General features: G+C 44.4%; 1 protein-coding gene across 1 annotated transcript; it reads right to left on the bottom strand.

The window, feature by feature from the left end:
* Nucleotides 1–2,810: 2,810 nt before the first annotated feature.
* On the bottom strand, nucleotides 2,811–18,067 carry CMBL (carboxymethylenebutenolidase homolog). The gene is made up of 6 exons (XM_054578332.1): nucleotides 17,941–18,067; nucleotides 11,296–11,529; nucleotides 8,287–8,394; nucleotides 7,349–7,491; nucleotides 4,853–4,944; nucleotides 2,811–3,498 (listed from the first exon to the last, which is right to left on the bottom strand). The coding sequence occupies exons 2-6, from the start codon at nucleotides 11,508–11,510 to the stop codon at nucleotides 3,319–3,321; spliced, it is 738 nt and encodes a 245-aa protein (XP_054434307.1). The 5' UTR covers nucleotides 11,511–11,529; nucleotides 17,941–18,067; the 3' UTR covers nucleotides 2,811–3,318.
* Between the last annotated feature and the right edge of the window lie 1,775 nt (nucleotides 18,068–19,842).

Here is a 19,842-nt window from a genome sequence, read left to right as displayed (position 1 = left end):
TGGCTGGATTTATTTGATGTTTCTTGAGTAATAGCCCTGGTCTTGTAAACAACCACTGAAGTACAAATGCGCCTGGAAGGGCCAAGAGGCTAGTCTGTTACATGTGACTGAATTTCATTAATCCTTTTGCCTTTCTCTATTCCTGTGAAGTAGCTCCACTGAAGGGTTGGGAGTTTGGAAATGGGCATGACAGTAATTAAACAATAAATTACTAGTTTTGTAAGCACGGAGAACTGTTTCTCCATCTTGGGTGATCTTGCAGGCAGCCCTGCAAGATGTGGAGGGGGTGGGGGACGGATCTAAATCACCAGAAAAGGGGATACCAGAGGCAACTGGCTGCATAGAAAATGGCCAGCCAAGTGGGGAGAACCAAGCAGCAACATGTGTGTGCAACATTTGTTGTGTCTTAGGTGCCATAAATATTTTCTATAGATACTAACAGTGGGTTTACTGCAGGGTGGCCCACAGACTCCTAGGGGCTGTGAGGGCAAAAGTATTGCCATAACAAAATCCACTTGCCTTTTTCACTGTAGAAATTTGCACTGATGGCGTGCAAAAGCAGTGAGGGGTAAAATTGCTCTGTTAGCTTGAGTGAGGGCAGTGGCACCAAATCATACTAATGGTCATAGTCTTCACCACCACATGAAAAAACCGTTTTCCCTGAAGGATGGCCTTGATCAAGCAATGCAGACTACTAAATCATTACATCTCACCTTGAGTGCACGGCTTTTAGTGTTCTGTGACATTAAGTATGTAAACGTTCATGTAACAAGTATGTAGTGGTCTCAGCTGAAGTAGCCCCTTAAGGAACACCATTTTTGTTTCAAAGAATGACTGACGAACTGATTACTCGGAGTTGGATATATAAGACATTTTCTCAAAAGTGAATATAGTGAGCCTGTCACTTCAGAATAAGTGTCTTAGTTCAGGCTCCTATGACAAAAATAGCACAGACTGAGTGACTTAAACAATAAACATTCCTCAGTTCTGGAGGCTGGATGTCCAAGATCAAGGAGCTGGCTGATCCAATGTCTGGTGAGGGCCCGCTTACCAGCTTGTAGACAGCCACCTACTTGCAGTATCCTCGCGTGGCCCACGGAGAAGGAGATACCTATCCCCCAGTGATGTTCTTCGCAATCCCCTCCCTTTTTGCCTACTTTTTGAAACTCTACCCACCCCCACTCCCGCCATGATTTTCGTGTGGCTCCATCTCACTCCTCTCTGAAGGTATGTGAGGTCCCCACCACGACCCGAGTACAAGGTACACAGATGATACCTCCCCCAGGAGACTCTATTCCCCCAACAACCCCACTCGCAAAGTGATGTCATTTTCCTCATTTATAGATTTTTTACATTGAGAAAAACAGGGCTTCTGTACATGCTAGGGCCTGGGCACTTGGAACTCTTGCCCTCTACATCCTCTACACCCACCTCCCACCCCTTTCCCTCTGCCTCCACCTGGCAGGTGACACCCAAGGCTATAGGTCCACGTAGGGCTGCATCTGCTGCCCACTCAGCTGAGCCCCATGCCCCCTTTCTTCACTGTGCTCAGCCTGGGGACCCAACCAGTCCCAGCCAGACTCCCACAACTTCAACTCATGCTCACTCCCAGCGTCTTTCATGACACATATGGGGAACCAGCTGGAGGATTTTGGGAAAGAGTTCCCTCCGTAACAAAAGGACAGCCCTCCCCACCCTTCCTGCTGTGGCTGCTGTTTTGTGAGGTGGAGGCCCACAGCCATGCCCATGAGCAGGGCCTGGAATGGCAGGCACCTAACCATGCTTTGATGTCAGTAAAGCCTTGAGCCACTTAAATCCATTTAAGGGTGTTGTAGGAGGGACTTCAATGTTATTCTCTTAGCCACTGCTAGCTGAGCCAGTGCTAGTGAGCGTTTCCGTTATGAGCAGCCCAAGAAAGCCTAACTGATACTCCAGAATGGACCAAAACCCAAACTTTTCTCCACAGCTGTGCTTCTCTTCTGCTATTCCTTGTCCTGGGTTATCTTAAGCTGATCTCAGATACTTGGTTCGCATTCCCCAACCTGGAGTCAGGCCACTCGCTCCTCCCTCATCCCCCGTCTCCAGAGGGGCCCATCTGTCACTACTACTGCTCTCAGAGAAAGAACGAAAAACATCAGCAAGCTGGGGCTCTGCAGCCCCACCCAGCGATGAAAGAGGAATGGGGCTGCCTCCCTGAGGCTGCAGGGCTCCTTGCTCCCCAGCTTCCATGATTTTCCAACCAGGAGCCCCCAGGCTAACAAGGAATGGCCCCACGTTGGCTATGGCACATGTGGATGAAAGCCCCACCCTCCACCCAGGACCCAAGCAAACCCCCTCCCCAGTCTCCCACCCAGTGGAGGGAGCCTCCTGAGAGCACAGGCCTGGGCGAGCTGGACACTAACCAGCCCTTCTGGTGTCTGCAGGCATGAGAGGGTCCAGTGGAAGGGACTGGTCCAGGCTTGGTCAGTCTTCCAAGAAAACATTCTCAGCAGGAACTGAGGGAGACCAACCACAGGGCTGTCACATGGCAGGATAACAGAATTAACAGGAAGTCAACAGGAGCAGCTAAAGAATTCGAAGCGCTCTCACTAGTGTAGGTGAGCACTGCCCAATTCTGTTCCCAGTGGCCACACGTGGCTACTGAGTGATGAACATGTGACAGGGATACTTGGGACCTGAATTTTTTATTTAATTTTAATGAACTCTGATTGCATGCATGCGTGATTTTTGATGTAGCCCCACCCCCTGAGACCCAAAAATGCCTAGGAGACAGCTTTTAGAAAAAACCGCAAATTCAAAAACTCAAAAAGTTTATTAGCTTGATATAATTAGGCCCATAGAACCCTATTTTAATCTTTATTTTTTACAGTGCCATATATAAACATGAAAGTCATTTGTATTAAGACACAGATAAACGTCTAATTAAGCTGGGCTCTCAGTCTACCTGAGTTTACAGTTCATGTCGTCATGGCTTTGCAACATTAGTCATTTTAAAGGTTGTCGTCCATTACAGCCCAGGAAGGTCACACCTGAGCTGTCAGCTGGACCGAAATAGCCCCAGGTTTTTATTAATAGGATATTATTCTAGCAATCAAATTCTTCAGGTACTAATCTGTTTTTAAAATTTTTATTTAGGTGCATGTTAAAAAGAAGTAATTTCAAACATTAACATTTCCTACTGAATTTCTGTTTCGGATGAAATCATGAATTTCAGGATTCCTTGATTTATTTTATATAAACAGAAATTAAATCAAATGATCTAAGTATTTCAAAGACTATTTCTGGACAAAAGCTTCAGAAAGTTTGCACTGGCCACTCCTAAATGTACTTGTTCAGCCATTCAAGTAAATTCCTTCTTGCCTCGTCAACGTAGGGCTTGTCTTCAGGCGAACAATCTTCTCTCTTTCGATGCACAAACCCATGAGTTTGCCCAGAAAATGTTTTAATTTGATATTCCACTTTGCAGTGTTCTTTCAACTTCTGGGTCAGCAAAGAGACCTGGTATGCAAAGATTTTCATGATGAAATGACTCTAAACCTCTAGTAATATTTTCCAATCTCTAAGTCTTCTGTGAATGCTCATAAAAGAGATTTAACATCAATGCTTTAAGCTGTGTTCCAGAGCCATAATGAATTTTTTACTTGTAATGTTATAAATAACATAACCCTTACCTCTGGGAAAGGAGAGAATTCAGGGCAATATAAAAATGATACATCAAATATTCAAAATTGAATTAATATGTATCTTTTTTTTTATCCTCACCCAAGGACATTTTTTTCATTGCATTTAGAGAGAGAGGAAGGGAAAGAGGAAGGGAGAGAGAGAAACATTGATGTGAGAGAAAAGTATGGATTGGTTGCCTTCCGTACACGCCTGGTCAGGGGATCGTACTCACCTAACCAGGGATTGAACCTGCAACCTTTCAGTTACGGGACGACACTCCAACCAACTGAGCCCCAATGGCCAGAGCTGTATTAATGTAGCTTATATAATATACTCTAGATAATCTAATATTCAATACATAACTTCATTTATTCAAATATATAATATTTAATATATTTAACATAAAATTCAATATACTCAAATATAAAATATTTGAAATTTATACTAACAAAGTATTGGTTGTGAATAACAATCATTTCTACATGAATGCTTTTGAACCGTTTGCTTCTGCATTTTCCTTGTCAACTTGAAGATTACACATGTGGAGACAGGAGGGAGGGCCGCATTTAAGCCCAGTAACTGGATCACATGGAGAGGACTTTAGGGGGTACTACAATCCCACTTTAAGTCCCCAGTAAAATTCAACTTTAAAACTCAATGATGCCCCTAGCCAGGAGGCTGTGGGTTGGAGCGTCGCCCATTCATTGACCCAAAGATTGCAGGCTCAATTTCCAGTCAGGGAGCAAACAGGAGGCAACCAATCAACGTTCTTTCTCTCTATCTTCCTCTCTAAAAATCAATAAACATATCCTCAGGTGAGGATTAAAAAAACTTTTTTTAGTCCTGGCTGGTGTGGCTCAGTGGACTGAATGCGGGTCAGTGAACTGAAAAGTTGCCAGGTCAATTCCTGGTCAGGGCACAGGCCTGGGTTGTGGGCCAGGTCCTTGGCTGTGGGCGTGAGAGAGGCAGCCAATTGATGTTTCTCTTATACATCAATATTCATCTCCCTCTCTTTCTCCCTCCCTTTTCCTCTCTCTAAAAATAAAGTCTTCAAAAATTTTTAATGTTAAAAATTTTAAAAATGCTGAAAAATATTTGAAGCAACAAATAAAACTTCTAGTATGTTCCCCAAAAATGTCAAATTGTGTTATTAAATACAGAAATGCAAAGAGGAAAGATGCCAACTTACTTGCTCAAGAGGAATCACAGCATCATTTTCAGCAAAAATGAACAATGTGGGGTTCTTCAAACTATACACATCTTCTGAATCCTTGATGATGCCTGCAGGATGGGGACAGTGACATGAGGTATGATTTCCATCCGTTTCTAATATGTGTCATGGAAGACTACCATATTTTGCCATGTATAATGCATTCCTGTGTATACTTCACACATGTATTTTTGACCCAAACTTTCAGGAAAAGAAAAATCTTTTGTTTTAATTTTTTTTAAGAAACAAAACTGATTATCATATTCCAGGGTATTGTTTTGCATACAGATATCCTTATTGTTTTCTAGAGTCACACTTTTAACACATAAGCATAAATAAAAGAATTAAAAACATATAGATACGGAATTAGTACTACCCATGTATATGCATGTCCTTATTTTTCCCTCAAAAATTTGGGCAAAAAAGTGCACATAATACACGGTAAAATACGGTATATGGTTTTTCTTTAATTTTTCAGAGTAAAATAGGTGCTTTTGGGCTTTTATTTTCTTTTTAAAAGCAACTCCACAGAAGTGGGCTGTCCTATAAAATGAGCCTCAAAGAGAAGCTTATCTAGTGGGGATTTGTGGCCAACGAGCAGGATGGGAGGCAGTGGATGGATTGAAAACTAAGAGAAAACATCGGGGTAAGTGGGATTCCGGCCAACTTGGCAGGACTGTTGCTGAAGGCAGACCTGGTGACAAGGTACAGACGATGGGGGATGAGGATTTGATCAGGTATCAAAGGTGAGGGATTCTCACTACACTGACCCAGTAGGCCAAGGACTGAGTCCAAGGGTGGAGCCTACTCAGAGAGAGGACTCACATGGGAGCCTGACCCAAGTTTGGTAAAAGAAGACCTGAACTAGTCAGTAGGTGGCAGAAAATAATGGATGGCTTTTCTCCCTCATTTTCTGTTGGCAGAACAGCGAAACTTAGTAACTTAGAGAGCCTTTCCTCACCTATAAATTCTTTCTAGGAGCCACAGGAAAGATGGCCACACTTCCTGCCCCACCACATTGCTGGACATCGATTTTGATGCCCCTGGGCCCCGTAGTCCTGCCTCGCTCCGCAGCTTTTGCATTGCACAAGTTGCCAAAAGGGGGTGCCAGAGAGCTACCCAAGCAGGAGAACTTTGCGCTAATTCGCAGAAACTACGCGTTCTAGCAACCCTGGTAACAACTGGAAACTTATTCCTTCCGTGTAAGTAAATACTTAAAAGGACTTTTTAATACTAAAAGTAAGAGAAAATACACCAGTGTGGAATCACTAAGCCAAATAAGAATCATTAGTATAAATGTGTGATGTATATATTATGAAAGAAGGCCAAATATTTTTTTTAACTTATTTTGTGTATGTGCATGGCTGAATGCTTCTATGAGGGCATCAAAAAACCCTGTAATTTACTTATAAACAATTGTGTATTTATTCTTACATGTTTAAACTTCAGTCACTTTCAAAGTACTCTCCATTTGATATACCTGTCAAGACCTTTTTCCCCATTGCTCAAAACCGTTTTTGAATCCGTCAATTTGGACACCTTTTGGTGCTGCTGCCGTTTTTTGTTTCACCTATTCCACATCGGCAAAATGATCCCCTTTGAGGATTTTATTCATCCAGGGAAACAAAAATAAAGTTGAGATCAGGTGAATAGGGAGGGTGGGACACTGGGGTCGTGCCATTTTTTGGTTAAAAACTGCTGAACACTCAAGCAGTGTGGGCAGGTGCACTTGTAAATCACCCACACGAAATGGGTCTTCAAAAAAAATTCACTGAAGCCATATGCAGACCCTCACAACAATGCCACCTGGTACACTGATACAGATGGGTTTCTAGAACACTCGACTAGCGGAAGAACCCTATACTACCAGGCGCCTACCCTCTGGAAGATAATTCTGGATTTATTTGTGTCACCCCTCAGATATTATGAACTTAGTATGTCATTTCCACACACAGATATAATGTTATTATTAGTGCTATGATACCTGTGGATTGTTTGGGCTGACATGTTTATATTGCTATTTACATTTTGGAGTAGGTTTTTCCTTTTCTTCCCTTCTTTATAGAGTGTGCTTGTGTGTATGTGTGCACGCACACACATGCATACAGTGGAGAATAACTTGTATCTTGGAAAAATCTTTGCATAGATATTCCTCATGAAAATGTTGCCTGGTATTAACTGTTGTCACTGGAATAAATGGTATCCCCTTCATCCTAAGTGAAGAAACTGAGATGCCAGGTTAGGTGACTTTTCCAAAACAACACTGTTGGGACCCATGTCCCCCACTCCCAGTGACATCCTCTGGTGTCTTGCATTACAAACGCCTGTCTCGACTTTTAGATTTTTAAAGCCATTTTCATGACTATTGGGTTTTATGTTACACCTGGCACCCTTAGCTTGGGAAGAAGCTTGTGGTTATGGTCACCCATGAATCCTTCTGTTTTCACTCTGTAAATCTGTACAAGGCATGTTTACCATAGAGAGACACTCCTGCCCTCAATTCCGGGTATTTCATCATCACGTGATGGACTGCAACTCCTCCCCAGCAGAACCCCACGACGCCAATTTTCTGGGCATGACACTGTTGTTTCAGATACCTCAAGACAGCATCAACCTCTCTAGAACAGAAAGAAAAGTTATTCAAGAATTAAGAGGTCTTTTGTGAAGCCTTGGGAAGGGCACTGGGCAGCTAACAGGGCTCTATCAGCAGCTGTTCCTTAAGGTTCTGAGAGCCTTTCTCTCGGAGCTCCATCCTCACCACCTCCTGCCCATGTGGCGAGTGACGCCCACGTCTCCTGGGAAGCCTCCCTGCCAAACCCAGCTCCTCAACCACCTGACAGGGCTGCAGGCAGGCTCCTTCCAAAAGACCAGCAAATCTGACCAGCTCACGTTCCAACCGAAAGCTGAGCGATAGCCTCCCCAGCCTCAGCATAAAGGCCAAAGGCCACAGCATAGCTCTGAGGCCTGGCCCCAAGATCTGTCCCTGCCCAGCACACCAGTTTCCTCTCAACAGGCACCAGCTCCAACTGGGCAGCTCTCCCAATACTCTAACTTGGCACCTTCATTCCCCCTGCTGAACACCCCACTCTGCATCGCTTGTCTCCTCCTGTATCCAAAAAGCAGGGCAAGATTTGGAAAGCCACCAGGACTGTTTAAGCCACGAGGGGACCAAGGACAATGGTCCTTGTCTTGCAAATGGTTCATTTGCAAATTGGCTGTTTGGAACAACTCAGAAGACATTTTCAGCTAGAAGCAATGAACTTAATTAGGGGTCCGTGGCCATCCACGTCCTACTCAGAGGGAGGGCAGGTGTCTGAACAGTGAAGCCCGGCCCCCTTTTCCCTCCCTCTGGACTCTGCTCTCCCTGGTGCCTGGGGGCACCACAAACACAGCCATACCCACCCATAACTCACTTATCGATCTTTCTGGCATTTCTTGTTTTCAGCCACTCCGGAAAGGTGGACCAATCCCCAGAGGGGTGCCATGGCTCTTGCCCTACAAAGAAGTCTGGAACAATGGTTCTGTAAATTAGGGACATTAATTGATCTTAGTTTCATTGCTGTTGGGACTCAGTATTTGCTTATATTCATTAAAAAACTTGCTGTGTTGGCGATTCTCGCTGACAGAAAAAGTCATGGCCACAAGAGCCAACTTTGATCACAGCAAAGAGGCCAACTGGCGCTAGGCCAGACCATCTCGGGTGTCACAACCAAAGGTGCATGGCCTCTGGCAGCCCACTTATAGCACGGCCCATCTAAAATGACAAGGTTTCTCAGCAGGGCACACACCCCATGAGACATGGGGACCCACCAGTGTGGGCCTGGAGCAAGGTGGCTACCAGGGTCCCTCCAGTCCCCACACCTCTCAGCTGGCCTTTCATGTTAGCCTCAGGTCAAAAGGGCACACCTGGTTAGCATGTCCAGTCACTATGACCAAGCAATTTTCCCCAGCTCCGCCCAGCATGCCAACAGGGCACAATTTCCTGCCCAGATGGTGTGGTTTAATGAGGGTTCTAAAAGGGGCCGCAGCGGGAGAACAGCCAGCTTGCCTGAGTCCATGTCGATTGTAGGGGCGGAAAAAATTTCCTTCCTTCCCTTCTAGGTTCTTTGGCTGGTCTAGTAATTAAATCGACACAAGACAATGAACAGGTGAAAACAAATTCAATTTTGTGGACGAAAAAGGGGTTCTATGGGAAGAAATCCCATAGGGTGATCCGATCATAAATTCCTAACTGGGCAAGTCATGGGTGGGTAGTCACATCCCAGGCACAAAACTTTTTAGTAAAACATTTTTCTTTGCCTTAAGCAGGCCCTGTCCATTGTTTCTGTGCATCTAGGTTAACACATCTTTTGAAATAAGCATAACCACCCTCAAGAGAGCACATAATCTCCTTAACACTCCTGTAATTCTATCCCTACCTTGCTTCTCCCACCTCCGTGTAATGTTCCTTACATTCCCTTCTTAATTCCGAACGCATAAAAGAAGCTGCAGAAGTGTTATTCATTTAGATGCTGCTCCCCGGCACGTCTTCAGTTTGGCTCAAATAAACTCATAAAAATGATCTACAGTTTTGAACATTTCTTACGTCAGCAATTTCACATAGGGGAGCCCCCATAAAAATAGAAGACCCAAAGGCAGTGAGGCAATTGAGGCTTATACGCCATCCTGATCTAAGGACAGGGTTATGGATCTGGGACTTCAAAGGGAACATTAAGTCACAGGACGATAAGAAGAGCAGAGGTTTGGTAATTACATGTTTGTCCTGCCATATGTGTATGTCATTTAGGTAAAAGTTATCTTTGGTCATATGTCTCTTTCTGGTTCAGGCTCCATAGCTAAAATTTTTTAGGTAGTTAAGGGAGAGGTACAAGTACTCCTTGAGTCTGCCAGACCTTGACTGCCTTCAGCTCAAAACAATCCACATGCCCCAGTGGCACAACTGGGGGCAGCCTATTCTGTTCCCTTTCACAATCTTCCGTGCAAGTCAATCCAGGAGGGTGAGGCCAACGCTGATCCAGCCAGAGACCTGTTTCCTAAAATAAAGGGCCATCGCCAAGGGTAGGGGAACACAGCTCCTCCTGCAGGGGCAAAAAGAACACTGAAATTTGGGTCAGAAGAATGTGAATTCCAGTCCCACTACTGCATCATCTGCCCATATTCTTCAAGCCATTTAACCACTTTTAGCCTCATTTTCTCCCAACAGAGACTGCACCTGGCACCACCCAATGTCATAGGGTTATTTTGAGGCAAAAGGAGTCTGCAAGCAAGAAAGAGCTTTGTAAATTCCAGGCGTCCTTAACTGTTTTGATGTCAGCTAAAGAACCACCTGAAACAACAGAAGCCGCAATCCCATTCTATCTGCCGGTTGCTGCAAAGTGACCGGGGCCACTGAATCTACTTCAACTGGCCAAGGTTTCCCAAAAAACAGAGAACAGGACAGTGCTGCCCTGGAGGGGTCATTGAGAGGATTAAGCACAACAGACATAGGCAGGGTCAAAGGCAATGGGGCTGGTAATCATTTTTGGCTCTTGTTTTGTTCTTGTTTTTGTTTTGTTACTGGGCTTGCCCCTGGGAAGTTAAGTTACCTCATCCTTAAAAAGAAATTGGGGGCATGAAAGAGAGAAAAATCAAGTGCAAGTCCTCTTTTTGGTAAACATTAAATTTGCATCCTACGGCAGGGGGTCTGCATCTTTTAAATCGGATCCTCTTCTTAGGAAAACAAGGAAGATGCACCCTTTGATTTCCAGCTTCTTTTTTGGAGAAAACAAAGGAAACCAGGGTGCAACAAACTCAGGGCTTGCTGGGTTTTATGCTTTCTGAATCTAGAGGGGAAGGAAGAGTTCCTATTCTCTACCGCTTTACTGAAGCTGTTACCAACACCAGGGCAGGTGAAAAGCAAACAGGTGACAACTTTTGCCCCGTGAATGGACAAAAGCATAACCTTTGGGAGATGAGGGAGAGAGCTCACTGTCCCACTTGGGAACCCAGTCTCGCTCAGACAGGACCCTGACAGTTTGTATGGAGACCAGGATAACCACGGGCACCCTGCCTGTGAAATCTGATTCGAAGCCAACACACTTCAAGGACCAAGTGATGGGCCATTTCAGAGTTGGCGACATCTGCCCAAGAACACATGTCCTGTACCTGTGTCTGGTAGGGGCCCACATTGAGGTCACTCCTAGGAAGACCTGAAGCCCAGGGATTGGGTTGGGAGCAGGTGGTTTCCGTTGGACAGCAGAAGGGTATTTAATTTTCATATGACATTTCCCATTCATCCACACTCCAGAGACCGAAGGAAGTAGATAATGTAAATTACAACACAATCAGGGTTTTTTGGTCTTTTTGTTTTCCCTGAAGGGAACAAAATGCAGATCACAGAAATTTACAGGGATTTAAGCAAAGGAACAGAACTTTATACGCACGTGTATCCGTTTCCGGCAATCATGTCAGCCATATATCTGGTATTGGGCAACTGCCAGCCGAATATATCTTGAATGACAATCACGGCTTTGCCAGCATCAACAGGGCATCTGGTGACATAGGCCTTGATGTGCTCAACTTGAACTTCATGCCCCATCCCTCCATACTCTATCTTATGGCCAATGTCACAGGGACAAGGATAAGCTTCGTTAGCCATTGGAGATAGTTAAGTCGGGCTACAGAGAAAGAAACATACCTTATATTCTGAAGAGTGCAAATCTGAAGATTATGAACATTAATTAAACTAAAATCAAGGTTACATAGAAATATTAGTTTTAACTCTATTCCTAGTGTACTCACGGAAGAAATCAACGATGAAATTTGGTTCATCTGAAGACATTATAGGAAAGAATTTCTTATTAGCTTAACATGTTCTCACATATCTTTCATATGTGTAATATCCATTAGGCACACCTTTAATATGTATTTTCTGGGTGAGGGGAAGAAATCAGTGATGGCTCCTGGTTTTGACAACACCACAGATTGGAGCTAATAAGACTACATTTCAATTGCAAACACTAGAAATACCAGAGTGAACATAACCATCAAATAAAAACAAAAAATAGTGCAGCTCATAGGAAAAAGGAACAGCACCCAAGCCAGGGCTGGAGAGGAAGCTGAAACTCGGGTCAGGATCGCGGGAGCAGATGCCGATCGAGCCCTGCGAGGCTGGAGACCAGCCGGACAGGGGACCAACCCTAACACTGCCTGGAGCCCTGTGAGGCCTTGGGGCCCCATGAGATGGGATTTGTAGCTGAGACCTCTCTACAAAATGTCAGAGCCCTCAAAGGTTCAGAGTTAGGTGGGGGGTGGGGGTGACCCCACAAACAACAAAAACAAAAAAGGAAAACTCTGCCAACCAGGACTAGGAATACGGTAAGGAAGCCCAGAAAGGGGAAGAAAGGAAACCATCCCCCCCAAATTCACAAGGTCCTTTCCAAGTAGCAAAGCTTGGGCTGAGAAATTAAAATAACAATTAGCCCCGGGCACCCAGGAGAAGCAAATGCAAATCTACTTTACAGCGAGACTTTCACAATCAAGACCGAAACACTCCCCGTTGAAAAGGAACTCAGTATAAAGCGCTACACACAGACAATAATCAGGAGAAATTATGGTGACAGCGTGGGGAGAAATGAGGAAGGGACCTAAGAAGTTTGACAAAATGAACAGAAAGCAGAAAAGGAGAAGAAAAATTAAATCTTACCCACTGCAAAGGGAGAAAGGCTGAAATAGATCCAAATAAATTAAAAAAGATTAAATTCACTGTTTGAGACAGGTTCTTAAATTGAATTTTTAAATGTCGAAGCACCATTGGAAAGGAGAACCTGAGAACGCTGAACCCAAAGATGTCCAAAAAGGTAAGCGGACCACAGGTAAGCGGACCAGATGCCCGGGACTTGTTTCAGAATAGCCCAGAGGGTGGTGAAGATGGGAGGGAGAGTGTTCCGGTGTCAGTGTTGAAACTGGATGGTGAGTTCAGGAACGTCCTTTGTACTAATCTCTCTAGTTTTATTATTTAAAAAAAATTTTTTTCTTTCCTTGATTCCAGAGAAAGGGGAAGGGAGGGAGAAAGATAGGGTCAGATATGTCACCGTGAGAGAGAAACTTCGACTAAGGTTGCCTCTTCTGCATGCCCCAGCTACAGACCAAACCCACAACCTAGGCACGTGCCCTGACCAGGAATCGAACCCTGGACCTCTTGGTTTGCTGGATGGCACCCAACCAACTAAACCACACCATCCAGGGCTCTCTACTTTTATATATCCTTAGGATTTTCCTCAACAAAAAATGTTTAATTTCTCTGAAATTTGAAAAACGATAAGCTAAAAGCCTCCATAAATAAAGCAAGAAGACAGGATACAGCCCTGACTGGTGTGGCTCAGTGGGTTGGGTGTCATCCAACAAACCCAGGAAACTGGGTTCTTATCAGAGGAGGGAAATTTGGAGATAGAGACAGACACAGTGGAGCGAAGTCAGAGGCAGGGGTTGGAGTGATGCATCTATAAACCAAGGAACACTAAAGATGGCTAGCAACCGCCAGAAACTAAAAGAGAAGCAAGGAAGGATTCTCCTTCAAAGGTGTGAGGAAGAGCATGGTCCTACCAACACCTTCGTTTAGGCCTTCAGGCCTCCAAAACTGAATAATTCTTTTCTTTAAATCCTCACCCAAGGATATGCTTATTGATTGCAGAAAGAGAGGAAGGGAGGAAGGAAGGGGGAAGAGAGAGAGAAACAGAAACATCAAGGAGAGAGAGAAACATAGATCAGGTGCTCCCCGCCACGCGCCTCGACCAGGGATGGAACCCACCACCTCTTGGTGTGTGGGACGACACTCCAGCCAGCTGAGCCGCCCAACCAGGGTCAGAACTGAATAAATATTTGAGAGAATAGATTTCTGTTGTCTTAAGTCACTCAGTTTGTGACAATTGGTTATGGAAACCTGAGGACACAAAAAAATTCATAAGAAGAATATTCTATAGCAGTTCAAAAAACAAGCTATATATCAATATGATAAATCTCAAAAATGTAATGCTATAAAAAAAGAGAATGGCTTTTTTATGCTAAGTAAATACTAAAACCCCAAAACAATACTTATTAATAAATATAGGGTTTTAAAAGTATAACTCGAGAGAACAAAACACACCATCACTAGACAGCGGTTATTGGTGGGGGAAGGAGATTGCTGGCTTTTATTGTATTTGTTTTATTTCCTTAAAAAGTTTTGATTTAAAGTACAAGGGGAAAAATGAAAAAAACTTTTATTTTTTTAAAGATTTTATTTATTTATTTTCAGAGAGAGGAAAAAGGAGGGAGAAAGAGAGGGAGAGAAACATCAATGTGCAAGAGAAACATGAGTTGATTGCCTCTCACAGGCCCCCAGCGAGAAACCTGGCCCGTAACCCAGGCATGCGCCCTGACAGGGAATTGAACCAATGACCTCTTGGTTCACAGGCCAGCGCTCAGTCCACCAAGTCACACCACCAAGGTTGAAGTTTTTTTTAAATCTAGATCATGTGAAAATGGGTGGCAGCTATACTTTATTGTGTACTTCCCAGAGCATTCTAAATGTTCACAACTAGAAAAAACATAACTAAATTTTAAGGAGAGAGAAATTAAGACTAGCCATTTGATCAAAGGAAACATGACTCCCTTTTCCATTGTTTTGTGTTCATAAACTAAGTAACAGAACTACCATTAGAAAGAGAAGTCAGGAGAGTCCAATGCCAGTAGCAGTGAATTTTACGTCCACTGCACTGTTGTTGAGAACTGATTCCCTCAGCTGATTTCATCCCTGGGCTGTCCTGAGGATGCAGAGACCACAGAAAATCCTGGTTATTCCAAATTAGCCTGAATCTGAATCTTTTAATTTTATCGTCAGTTGTTATTCACTTTCCAGGTGGAGCATTTACAGCCAGGAGACCCCCACTCTGGACTGATCCTGCAAAGGCTATTCTCCTGCAGAAAGGGGTGGTGGCCAGGAGAGGCATGGGTGTGCCCTGTGGGGAAGGCTGGGCTCCTGCCAGGCCTTTCAGGTGGCACAGCAGCCTGTGTGGCCAGGGCCAAGGTCACAGTGGGCCAGGCAGTTTCTTCAGACTGTACCCCTTAGTGGGATGAGAGCCTCAGGGGACATACCCTTGACGCTTTACTGATTGACTACACTATGAGGAAAGTTTCTATATGCAAAATATACCTTTCAGCATTTTGGCTCTTTCCCCCTAAAAGACACATTTGTTAAAAGAAAACTTACAGGAAAAAGTAAAACCATGACCCTAGTATAGATATGAAAATGAATACATTAAGGATTTTATTTTCCACATACGATAGGCAGACATGAGACAGATGTTATAACTGTTCAAAGGAAAAAAGAAAAGAGCACAAGTTTATGTTGTGTAAAGGAATATTGAGATGAATTGCAAATTGAGACAGGACAAAATTTACAAATCTATCAGCTACCCATGATTTTCAAAGAATTGCCAAAGTGTTCAAATACAATGAACAGTGCTAGAATCAGACAGCCCAGAAGTATGTGCTGTGGATGATGGATACCTTCCCATTGAAACTGTTTTCTCCATATGTCCTTTCTAGAGTCATTCGGTGTGAGTGGTAAGGTTTCTGTTTCCTCCTAGAAAGAGATGGGACTGTGGGTCTGACATGTATGGTAGTGTCCTTGTAAAATGTGTGTCTGGAACAACTTTTCTGTATCATGGCTGGTGGGTTTGGCAACACACTGTGGCCACCCTGAGATCAGATCTTTGATCCCCACCGGTGAAGGCCTCTTGATGGCACTAGGGTTGGCCAAGATAGGCTTCTGCAGAGGACACCCTGGCTGGGCACATTCTTTGGCAATGCCATGCTAAGTTCACCACTAATGCCTACGATTATCCCACAACATTCATGCAAGATGCCACATATGCATGAAGGGCTGCGAAGCTGACCCCCCTACAGATTAATGGTCCCTGGCAGATTCTCTCCTTGACCAAACTCCTCTGAACCCTCTTCTCAGCTAGGCTCTGACTTTTGGGCCTCCAAGCGCATCTCTGCATTGTCAGTTTTAGTAAGAATCCTGCCAAGTCAATCTAGCAGAGCCCTCCCACTCTCCGTATCAGATCAGTATCCTCGCCCTCCACCATCCCCCAGGTGATGTCTGATCAACTTTGGCTTTGTCTTGTGCCAAAATCCTATAAAGTCCATTTAGCTGGATTCCCTTCACCCTGATGCTTCCTTGGTAATCCTCCATCCACCGATCCCTACTCTGCTCTTTGGCTAAAAAGCCCCAATTTTTCTCGTATTCAGAGTTGAGCCCAATCTCTTTTCTACTGCAAAATCCCACCGCAGTGGTCCCTACACCTATCATGACAGTCCCGAATAAGGTCTGCCTTGCCATTCTTTAACAAGTGTCATGAATGAATAATTTTTTTCCTGAACATCCCCCAGCCCTGCTTCACATAGCAGGTGCCTCCCCAGAATTACAAGTCAAGACCTGTGGAGATCACGGGTGCATGTTTGATCTGCAAATCCCAAGAAGCTGCCAATCCTTGCTCCTCTCCTAAGGTGTACCTTCCTACAGCTGTCTTCTACTCTATATAAATTTGTGCTTCTTGACTTCTTTTTTGAACCAGTTATAAGATCTGCCTGACTCCCTCTTTAATGAATAAAACAGAGCTTTAACAGTGTTCATTTTTATATCTGTATGAGAGTCATGACTTTTTACCTTACGCTGAGAAATATCTTCTAACAATACAATTGAACAATATTCCCTTTTTCTCACCAGAAGTCAGCAAGGCGAGAAATAGGTGATAAAGTATGGGTGAGCAAGTGTCGTATTCCTACATGCACACCCCAAGGATTTAAATAACTCGGAAGTCATACTTCCCAACGCAATAGAGATCTCCACCAGAAACGGAGAGAACAGATTTTGACGAGCAAAAAGGATTGGCGGAGATGGGGTTGTAAAAAGCAAAGAAGTCTGGGAATAAATTTCTGGAAGCTTCGGAGATTTAGAAATAGAAACCACCTGCAAGCGCCACAAAAGCAACACTGAAAGATTATACGGGAAGGGCGGTGGCTACCGGGAAGGCTCCCGGGCTTTTCCTTTACTTAGTAAACACTGTACGAGTGTGCCTGGGAACCGATTTTCAATCTTGCAGGGGAAGACTGGGCCCTACTTCTCCTTTGATGATTATGTGAACGTCAACTCCTCCAGTTACTTATTCTTCCAGTTATTTTTCAGCAATCACATCTGTATTTTCTAAAAGGTACAAGGTCCAGGCAGTATTAAGCAGAAAGCTAGCCGCGATGAGCACACGCTGACTGGGGATCGCGCCAATCACCTGGCTGCCTTTGACCTTTGCTTGGGCCGCAGTCAGGCCTAGATAGGATTTCGCCAGATACCCGCAGGGCTCACTTCTGACCACCTTATTTTAAAGGGGCTTTGAAGGCGACAGGTGGCATTTTCCATCAGCAAGAAACCTAAATGGCAGTACCCAATGTTAGCAAGGCCTGGGCAAGGTGACACTTCTGCCTGACGACCCATATGGCTGTGGGTGTGTATTGTGCAGTCTTTCTGGGTAGCATGTACCCAGCAGCCAGGACATCACACTCCTACACCCAGTACCTCCTCTCTTAATATCCACCCTTAAAAAAAATACTGCCAAATGTGGACAGTGATCTTGATGCAAATATACTCGTTTCCCCATAGCTTTATATTAGTAGTAAAAAAAAAAACTATACAACCAAAATGTTTATCTGTAGGAAGAATAGATACCAAGAGCATTTGATAGCACGAAGGAAAACTTCTGACAAGCGTTTAGGGAAAACGAACGCAAGTTTTTATACAGTATGATTTCAACTATTTTTAAAGTGTATGGCTAAACATTATAGGAAAATTTGCCCAGGTGGAATGGCGGGGGTTGCTTTTCTGCAATGACAAGGTACTGCTTTAATAAAAGCCAGGTTTTGAAAATGGACTTCGACAGGCTCATCACCTGTGCACATGGCCAAAACCTTCTTTGCCTCCTGCGAACACCCGACCGATTTAGAGTGGAGCGGAGCTCCCAGCGCGGTTCCCTACTGGGAAGCGCACGTACCTCTTCCGCCGTCTGGAAACTGCCTACCGCGCAGAGGGGGCGACGCCGGGAGGGGGCAGCGCCGCAGACCCTCAGAGCCCCAAGCCACGGTCAGGGGTGAGCCGAGTGGGAGGTGCCTCCTGCCCGGGCGGAAGTGGACGCGATGACCGAGGGCGGCGGGATCTCTGCGGGCCAGTGGCAGTCCGGGATTCCCTGCGCCCCGGGGAAGGCGGGGCGGCGGGAGCAGTGAGGGGAGACCCGTTGGGAGGGGCGAGGGAGGTGAGAGGGAAGGAGGGAGAGAGGGAGGGAGGCAGGGTTGGAGAAGGAAGACCTGTGCCTGGCACCTAAGACCTGTAACTTCTGCGTTGTAAATCAAAGTTAGGCTATTCTTAAAAGTAAATTATTACATATTCGCACTTGCCCTCCCCCATCCCCACCCCCGCTCCATATTTTGTCTGATCATCTAAGATTGTAAAAACTGTCTTTGTAAGAAACCTCCAAACCTGTAGAGAATTTTTATGAGTTTATTTGAGCCAAACTGAGGACAATTGCTGGGAAACGAAATCTCAAGGAGAAAATGCTCTGGAGAAGGGCAGTTTTGCAGCTTATTCTGTACATTAGAATAAAAAGAGGAGACATAAGGAGGGTTACTGTGCAATCCTTTGGTGGTAGATTAAGGGGGCAGGAGAAAAGCAAAGTGGGCAAATGTCTGGGATTGGATAAAAGATAATGGAGAGACACATACTCCTTTTACTCTGGTGGGCAGGTAATTAGACAAAAACACTTACAGTGCGAGAGATGGTATGAGGGCGGCATAATAACTATCCCGGTTCTGTGGTCTCCTGCTCTGGTGCTGGCGGTTGTGCCTTCAAGGGGTCTGAAAAAGATTATTCTGACATTTCAAGGTATTTTATCTTAGATGCACAAAGACAGTAGACACGCTCACTTAAGGTAAAGATTGATGTTTGTCAAGGAAGCTATAAGCCTAGGATATGACTAGAGCCCCTACCATGAGCCCCTTTTAGTTAGAAATGTATGATCAGACCATCCTATGTGGTTACTTTCAGTCTCTGAATTTTAAAGTCCTGCCCCAGGTCTATAACGTCAGTGAAAGGTGTTTGTTTGTCTGTTTATGGAGGAGGAAAAATGAGGGAAGAAAGCATCCTTGCAAGAGAGAAACATCAATCGATCAATTGGTTGCCTTTTGTGTGTGCCCCCAACCTAGGCCTCTACCTTGGCAAGGAATCGAAATGGGAACTTTTACTTTGTGGGATAACACCCACACCAGTCAGGGCTAGTGGAAGGTTTTAAGTCAGCTGTGACTGTTGTTCTTGTGCACCTGAGTTAACACACTTTTGAAATACGAGAAGTAACACCCCTCCAAAGGGATATTAATCTTCAAAGAGTACATAATCTCGTTAACTCTCCTGTAATCCAATCCCCACCTTTGTTTTTTTCCTACCTCCAAGTAATCTTCCTCACATTCCCTCCTTAATTTCGGATGCATAAAAGAGCTGCAAAACTGTTATTCTCAGGAGTATTTGAGATTCTGCTCTCCGGAATATGTCATCAGTTTGGTTAAAATAAACTCATAAAAATTCTCTACGGGTTTGGACGTTCTTACTCAACAGGATCATGTATCATCTTCTAGTTGATGAGCCTTGTTTTCACATATATAGTAATCTGAGGTTTCTCAAGACAGAAGCTATAAGTATTCTTCCCTTTCACACCAGAGCTCAGTGAGTAGATGCCCCTTAGCCCCATCAATTTTTGTTACCCTCAAGACATGTCCCTTCTGTTTGGATTTAGCTTCCTCAACTGTAAAATGAGAGATTAGACAAGATTTGGTTCCCAAACTTTAGCATGCATCAGAGACCCCAGGAGTTCTTGTTAAACCACAGAGCACTGGGCCCCTACCACAGA

The sequence above is a fragment of the Pteronotus mesoamericanus genome, unplaced genomic scaffold (genome assembly GCF_021234165.1).
Source record: "Pteronotus mesoamericanus isolate MK-2021 breed Mesoamerican mustached bat unplaced genomic scaffold, CSHL_Meso_final contig_50, whole genome shotgun sequence".
Classification (NCBI taxonomy): domain Eukaryota; kingdom Metazoa; phylum Chordata; class Mammalia; order Chiroptera; family Mormoopidae; genus Pteronotus; species Pteronotus mesoamericanus.
Note: the sequence above shows the minus strand (reverse complement) of the source record. Positions and strands in the feature narration are given on the sequence as shown.

Bases quoted from the DNA above. Each gene is read 5' to 3' on its own strand.
- CMBL (XM_054578332.1), bottom strand. From the start codon at position 11,510: ATGGCTAACGAAGCTTATCCTTGTCCCTGTGACATTGGCCATAAGATA. The intron at 7,492-8,286 runs GTGAGTTATGGG...TTTCTGTTCTAG, and splicing joins AATGCCAGAAAGATCGATAA to AGAGGTTGATGCTGTCTTGA. The intron at 4,945-7,348 runs GTAAACATGCCT...CCCATCCTGCAG, and splicing joins GGCAGGAGTGTCTCTCTATG to GCATCATCAAGGATTCAGAA.